An 8,310-nucleotide genomic window follows, 5' to 3' on the forward strand; every position below is an offset into this window, starting at 1 on the left:
CTTAACCCTTTTCCAGGACACACAAACCATGCTGGCGCAATCCCGCCAGGATAATCCGAACAAGCTACTGGTGCGACAGTTGCGCAACCAGCTCGAGGACGCAGAAGTGTCGCGCAACGTTGCGACCAAGGCGCGCCAAACCATGGAGAGCGATCTGGCGGATGTTACTGTGCAACTAGAGGAAACCTCGCGGGCGAAATCCGAACTAGAAACGCGACTGAGTGCGGTGCTCAGGGAGAGGAGTCAGTTGCAGTCCCAACTCGATGAGAACGAGGAAGAAATGACCGAGGTAAGATTCGTGCACCAATGGGTTAATTTAGAATAGAATATATCATGTTTATCCTGCCAGAATGATACTGAAGTCCCTTTACCCCAGCAGTCTAAACAAGGTCTCGTATATTTGATGGGAAAGTAATATATATGTATAAATACCTACATCATTTAGGTACACAGTTGGCCTAGTCAGTGTTGTGGTATTTTATTTGTCAAAAGTCAAAAGATCTTTTCCTATTTTCTAGAGGTTTGATAAATTAGAAAATAACCCCCAAGGTTCATGGTCTGAAATACTTTGTTCTTTTAGAAGTGTTTCGGGCAGAAATCGAACCCGTTACCTAGCGCTTACAATCGCTTATGATTGCAAACATTTGAGTCTCTTCGCCCATCTAATGAAGGAATTACTACGATCTTTTACTATTTTCTAGAGTTTTGATATAATAAAAAAAATAACCCCCAAGGTTCATGGTCTGAAATACTTTGTTCCTTTAGAAGTGTTTCGAGCGGAAATCGAACCCGTTACCTAGCGCTTACAATCGCTTATGATTGCAAACATTTGAGTCTCTTCGCCCATCTAATGAAGGAATTACTACGGCATGGGTATGCTACAACACAGACCACACGAGTCTCATTTAGGACCCCCTATTGACTACCATGTGTCCATATGTATGTAACACACGTACACGTGGCAGTGTTGTCAAATTTCCTATGACAATCCAGACCTACATGATGGGTGTCTTTGTTCATGGCCACCTCCAGATGGCAAGTCTCCCCATGACATATGATGGAAATTCAGGACACCCTTATTGAGTACCATGTGTCCATATGTATGTAACACACGTACACGTGGCAGTGTTGTCAGATTTCCTATGACAATCCAGACCTACATGATGGGTGTCTTTGTTCATGGCCACCTCCAGATGGCAAGTCTCCCCATGACATATGATGGACTCGCTTTTAGTTTTCAGTTTTCATTTCTTCGAAACAAGATTCAGGTACGATATTAGTTTTCAGGGGCGAAGCGCGACCGTATACGCAACTCCGCGTAGCGAACACGCGAAGCCCCCGAGCACGAAGTGCGAGTCTGTGTATAATCTAGACAAGAAACAACTAACTTACCAGTAAATGAAACGAATAGACCGATGAACAGAATGAACACCTCTGAAACTGCTAACACCATGATGAAATCAACTATGTATATGTAATCAACTGATGCTACTATTCAGCTAATTCAATTCTAAATGCTACTGTACATTTAGGTACAAATAAAAATGTAGGTAAAACCTCCATTAAAAACTTCATTAGTGGATATGTTGAAACAGCTGAATTCAATATTTAATTAAAAAAAAGTATAAAGGACGAGCTATGTATTGACAATTCACATCACACGTGCAAAGGAGATTTTTCCGTCTAATATTGCAAAGATACTTTCGTTGTTCCAGTTTCCTCTAGGCTAGTTCGAGCGTTTACCTTGTAAGCTCTAGGTTGCGGGTTCGATTCCCAACCGGGCTAAACAGATAAGGTTCGTACCTACTCCGGACGGCTGGCTTTCTCCTATCGTTTCTTCGTTCTCTCTTCGCTTTCTGACGATAGAAGAAGAAGAAGAAGAAGAAGAAGACGACAACCTTAACCGTTACAGTTCCCGCTATCAAACATTAAAAAAACATATTTTTTTAATTTTGACTAGCCTAAGACTTGAACCACCACTTTCAACGAAATTAATATTAAACTCCCATCTTTCTTTGTTCCCAGGTGCTGAAGAAATACCAGGCCTCGGTTCAGCAGTTATCCTCCGAGCAGGCCAGTCTTCAGGAGGCCACAACCCGCATATCCGAACTCGAGGCGGAAACCTCTTCCTACAAGGATCAGCTGGCCGAGCTGAACTCCAAACTGGAATCGATAGAAACCCATGGTGACCCGTCTAGTACGCTGGCACTGAAGAGGTTACAACTCAAGTGTAAAGAACTGGAGAGTAAGCTGGAGTTCGAACACACGACGCGATCCAGACTGGAGGTTAGTACTTTGAGAATAGAATATAGACTGGACGGACCAACACAAATATAGTGTGAAAAAAAATAAATAAATAAATAAAGGTAGAAACACACTACTATCACGTCACATAAGCTCATGGGAAGTCAGAAAGATGTAGTTCAAACTTCAAAGTTTTCCCATAATATTGTAGGTAATTTCGTTAATGATGGCCTCACTCCCCTTACGTGACGCGATACTAGTGTGTTTCTAACTTCAGCTTCTTTTTTTTCACATATTTTTTAATACGTGCCTTCCTCCGTTGGGATGCCGTTCCGAGAACGAACCTCATCTGTTTAGGGTAAAATCCTCCCCGGGTGGGAACCGAACCCGCGACCTAGCGCTTCCAATATATTCGAAAACCTCAAACAGTCCCAACATATGGGTTAAGGTTATGCAAATCTGTGAAGGTAGACGCACTACCTTCCGAGCTAACTAGGCTGGCAGACGAAATACCAAGAGCCTGTTCACAATTGTCGTGAGTTTCATCCGATTTTTTTTTTTTTTTTTTTTTTTTTTTTTTTTTTTTCTTTGGGGCGGGTGATTTTTAAAAGAGAGGTTTCCCCACACAGAAAGGGATCAATGATTCTCTCAAACGGAAGGAGCTGGAGAAGGAGATCCAATGTCGGGAAGCTGAGGTAAGATGGTTGTTCCGACTGAAAGGGCATCAGATTTATTCTACTAATGGCTGGAACTACAGTCCAGTCTGGGTTTCAATTCGGTTTAAATTAAACTCACTAAAGAGCGACGATAGCATGGGGGCATGTTTAGCCCAGTGGTAATGCGCTTGCCTGCCATGCAGAAGGTCCCGGAATCGAATAGCAGCATCGACAAAAATTGCTCCAAATTTTTAGAGTCGAGCCTACAGTCTTCTTCCCAGCCTTTTCCTATTAATAGGGTCGGCGTTTCTTGTCAGTATCTTCCAGGCACCCCTATTGTGTACCTCATGTCCTGATGAGTTTTTCTCACCCAGGTCTTGATTCACACAATCTTTCCACCTTTTCTTCGGTCTACCTCGCCCTTTTCTCCCCCTCACTTCCATTCTCTCAACTCTTTTCCCTATGTATGTATGTAGCTCTCATCTCTTCTTTCAACATGTACATACCACTGTAGTCTCCCCTCCTGGATCTTCCTCCACACTTCCGTTACCTTTATCCTATTCCGTATACGGCCCTGCATGAATTACCTATTATTATTTATTTATTTTTCGCAGATCGCCACCCTGAAGAATGAACTGTCAGTGGCCTCCCAGAGGATAGCAGATCTCCAGCATGCCATACGAGGCGACATAGATGATAGTGATAGCGACGAGGATTCGGACAACAGGTAGGTTGGGTGGCAGAGAACGACCTCACGCACTAAGTTGAGGTTTTATACTTCACTGAAGCAATAGTTTTAGTCCTAACGTACTACATTGTTTTCTGTCCCAAGTCTAAACTAAACTCAAAATACTTATTTACTTCCTCTCCGTGTCTGTGAAACAGACATGATTCCTGTCTTAGGCCAGCCACTCACTATCAGGTAGATCTGACAGGTACACCTGATCAGGTCTACCTGATAGTATGTGTGCTCATCAGGTGTCACATATACCTGATCAGGTATACCTGATCAGGTCTACCTGATAGTAAGTGGCTGGCCTAAGATTGAAATCAACGTCTAAGTTGGGGAAGTTTAAAATAGACCAGATTGTTTAATCAATGAGTCAAACTAAGTGTGAACTCCAATTGTATGTAGCTCTCATCTCTTCTTTCAACATGTACATACCACTGTAGTCTCCCCTCCTGGATCTTCCTCCACACTTCCGTTACCTTTATCCTATTCCGTATACGGCCCTGCATGAATTACCTATTATTATTTATTTATTTTTCGCAGATCGCCACCCTGAAGAATGAACTGTCAGTGGCCTCCCAGAGGATAGCAGATCTCCAGCATGCCATACGAGGCGACATAGATGATAGTGATAGCGACGAGGATTCGGACAACAGGTAGGTTGGGTGGCAGAGAACGACCTCACGCACTAAGTTGAGGTTTTATACTTCACTGAAGCAATGGTTTTAGTCCTAACGTACTACATGGTTTTTGTCCCAAGTCTAAACTAAACTCAAAATACTTATTAAATAAGTATTTTGAAGTAAATTTTACTTCCTCTCCGTGTCTGTGAAATAGACATGATTCCTGTCTAAGGCCAGCCACTCACTATCAGGTAGATCTGACAGGTACACCTGATCAGGTCTACGTGATAGTATGTGTGCTCATCAGGTGTCACATATACCTGATCAGGTGTACCTGTCAGGTCTACCTGATAGTAAGTGGCTGGTCTAAGATTGAAATCAACGTCTAAGTTGGGGAAGTTTAAAATAGACCAGATTGTTTAATCAATGAGTCAAACTAAGTGTGAACTCCAATAGATCAGTTGCACTTACTTGTGTGATGTTTCAAAGTCATAGAGCAGGAAAAATGAGGACCAACGGAATTTTTCTTTTTCTTCTACGACTTTTCCGTCACGACATATGCTCCCGTAGGCGATGACGTCATAATTCATGACTCCCGCTTCGTTTGTTTGTGCGCAAGCGTTTCTGCGCATTTTGACGTGAAATCTGACGTCACAACTCTTTGAACTTTTTCATTAGAACGGCAATTAAAAATTGAATTTTCGACCTTTTAAAGTTACTTTTTTGGAGTTTTGACCTCATATTTGGATTTTTCACAACTTTTTTCGTAGGAATCGACCATTTATTAATAATTTTTACCCATTTGCAACTCCTCCATTAAACATTGAACCCTTCTCTTCATCTTGCTCAACAGGTGGCTTCACTTAGAGACCATGTTTGCTGTCGCTCAGAAGGACTGGGTCTACATCTACGACAACCAGGGCATTGAGCTTCACTGTCTCAAAGTCCTGAACAAGGTAACTCGGATGGAGTTTCTGCCATATCATTTCCTACTGGCCACGGCATCAGAAGAAGGATATCTGAGCTGGCTTGACACCTCCATGGGAAAGATTGTGAGCGACTTCTCCGCCAAGAAGGGAAAACTGAGCGTGATGACGCAAAATCCGTACAATGCGTGTATCTGTCTGGGCCATCGGAATGGTGAGAACTACCAAGCTTCACCATAAAGATTGCAAAATATTCTAAACATACTTAATCATTAATGTCCACGCTTTCTAACAACCTACTAATGCTTTCCCCCCCTAACCCTCCCCTCTCACAGTACCGACATAGACTTGGGTGATAATAGCTCTGATAATGAAGAGGAATATCATGGCAATATCATGATATGATGGAAGTCACGTGAATTAATTGGAGGTCTCCGTTCTGTTTACCGCAAACCTTTTTGGCGTCGTTGAGGGTTAACGCGTGGCACGTTGCGACGTTGCCCTTGTAGCAGACGTTGTGAAGATTGGGGAGGTCCCTGGTGACGTTTTTGATGTCGTGTGATTCCACCCAGACAGCATCTGAAATGTTTTGAAGGCTCCTTATAAACAGAAAAAAACAGCTACTGAGTTTTCACCACTTTTTTTTTAGATCCTAGAAGGCTTGTTAAGCTAACAAGCGGGGTCCGTCCCTCCGGGAATTTTTCAGCCCGTAGTTTATTCGATCGTGGTTAAAGAATACCTATGTACCTACCTAATTTGTTTAATATTCAGTTTATTATCATTCTTGATTTGATTTTTTGATTTTACTTTCACGTAATGATTTAAAATCAAGACTAGAGCCCGTTCTCCCTTTATTCCCAATAAAATGTTTAAGTCACCCATCCATTTATTGGCCTTGCTCGGCGTAGCCTAACATAGGTGACGCTAAAACCGGTCTTAAAATAACGACTGAAGTATTATCTAAAACTTTCTCGCTTTGAGTTCATAGGTCATTGCGACAAATTTCAAGATCAGACCTCATTTGTGTGAGAAAATGTGAAAAAAAATCCCCCAAAAACCAGTTTTTTTTTTGGCTTTTTGGTTCTCTGGACAAAATATGCACAACCATTTTCGTGTTCCTGGTAAAAAGACCTTTAATTTGATATATAGGTCGACTAGGTTTGGATAAGTCCTTCTATGGGGACAGAGTGACAGACAGACAGACGACAGCGAAGCGAATACAATAGTCCGTCCCTTATACGTACCTGTGTCTACCTCTCTGTTATAGCTGCTTCCCCAAGTGTAGCACTGTGATTAGTGGCCCTACACTATTAAGTCCGTCACTCAGGCTCAGACCTCTGACGGAACCAGTCTGAACGTGAATGGCGGAAAAATCTCTCAGACGGTCTGAAGCTTTTTCCCTCACGTAAGTTTCGGTAGCTTTTTCGGTCACACAAGGCTCGTCTGTCTGTCAGACGCTCTGAGCGTGTGTGTCTGGCATACCACCCCATTTTGTGAACAAAATACTGGCTCTCAAGTAGCACTAAAAGAATCAATTCCAAACATTCGATTGGCCAAAATTTACTTCAGTCTGACTTGAGAGCGAGAATTCGTGTTAACAAATACGGCAGTTATGGCCGGAGCCTGAATCAGAGTGTAAACTTCTCTGAATTGAGCAATCTGATTGGTTGTTTTTCATTTGTTTTTTCTTAAAAAAAAAAAAAAAAAAAAAAAAAAAAACGGAATATCATAGCAATATCATGGATGACGCGGTGTATCCTAAGGACACTGTGCGCTCAGAGTCGGCTGTGGGACGATAGTGAAACACTGAACCGGTAAGTGTTTCATCAGTGCAACACTATCTCCGATAATGAAGAGGAATATCATGGATGACGCGGTGTATCCTAAGGACACTGTGCGCTCAAAGTCGGCTGTGGGACGATAGTGAAACACTGAACCGGTAAGTGTTTCATCAGTGCAACTCTAGCTCTAATAATGAAGAGGAATATCATGGATGACGCAGTGTATCCTAAGGACACTGTGCGCTCAGAGTCGGCTGTGGGACGATAGTGGAACACTGAACCGGTAAGTGTTTCATCAGTGCAACACTTTTTTTAGTTCCTAGAAGGCCTGTTAAGCTAAAAACCTGTTAAGTTCCATTTGATTGTATAGGCCAGCCTAATGGCTGTTAACCAATGATGATGATGATGATGATGATGATGATGTATAGGCTGAAAAGGGCTGCTAAGCTAACAGACTGTTACCAGCTAAAAAGTTTAGTTAACCTGGAAGGTTCCGAAATCGTAGAGAGAAGGAGAAAGCCGCTCCGAGCATGTACCTTATCTGTTAAGGATAAAGTTCGCCTCGTGCAGGAATCGAACCCGCGTCCCAGTTCTTACAGGCAGACGTGCTACCCTTCAGACTAACTATTCTAGACCTTGGTAATCTAAACTTTAAGCCCCTTGTGTAACTGACTGACTCACTCACTACGTAGAAAGAAAATCCTATTGAAGACAAATATCCTATGATTAATTGGTATTCTGTGCTTTTTATTTGGCAACCAGCCAGAGGCTGGCAGATTGTTTATGTGTTTTTTAAAAATATATAATCTCTTCTTTCTTCTACTAATTCTAACCCACTTCTAGATGTGCTAGGGAGATGCGGTTTTCACCATTGGATTCCTTAATTTTTGTACATACTGGGAAAAATTCCAAACCGAAAACTCCTGAAATTCCAAACCGTTCCCGAGATATTGACGTTTTTAGTTCCCCATAAGAAATACACAGGGAACACAGTTTGAGGCTAGCAAAACTTTTCCTACGTTTAATTTTTTTTTCTTTTTTAAGAGGTTTGACAGAGGGAACTGTAACTGCTAGGGTCTTATCGTCCCGAAATCGAAGAGAGAAGGAAGACAGGATAGGAGAAACCCAGCCGTTCCGAGAACGAACATTATCCCATCAGGATAAAATCCGCCCCGGGCGGGAATCGAACCCGCGGCCTAGCGCTTACAAGGCAGACGCACTACCAACTAAGCTAACTAGGCTGACTGGGGGACCTTAAACAGCCTGAAATTTCCCTTGCTACAGAAATGGTTTCAGGCCCCCTTGATGAACCTAGGCCTGATGACCCCCTCCCCTCTGGAAGCCCCTGGA

The 8,310-nt window shown here is 42.5% G+C and overlaps 1 protein-coding gene across 1 annotated transcript in view; it reads left to right on the forward strand.

Moving 5' to 3' along the window:
• The window catches only part of LOC103507429 (unconventional myosin-XVIIIa), a gene marked incomplete in the record, with an annotated part of 97,720 nt that overhangs the window by 82,472 nt on the left and 6,938 nt on the right, over positions 1 to 8,310 (forward strand). Inside the window, 2 exon segments of the mRNA XM_026822286.1 lie at positions 17 to 289; positions 2,026 to 2,286. Coding sequence (XP_026678087.1) covers positions 17 to 289; positions 2,026 to 2,286 — 534 coding nt within the window.

Source organism: Diaphorina citri, unplaced genomic scaffold (genome assembly GCF_000475195.1).
Source record: "Diaphorina citri unplaced genomic scaffold, Diaci psyllid genome assembly version 1.1 scaffold312, whole genome shotgun sequence".
NCBI lineage: Eukaryota > Metazoa > Arthropoda > Insecta > Hemiptera > Psyllidae > Diaphorina > Diaphorina citri.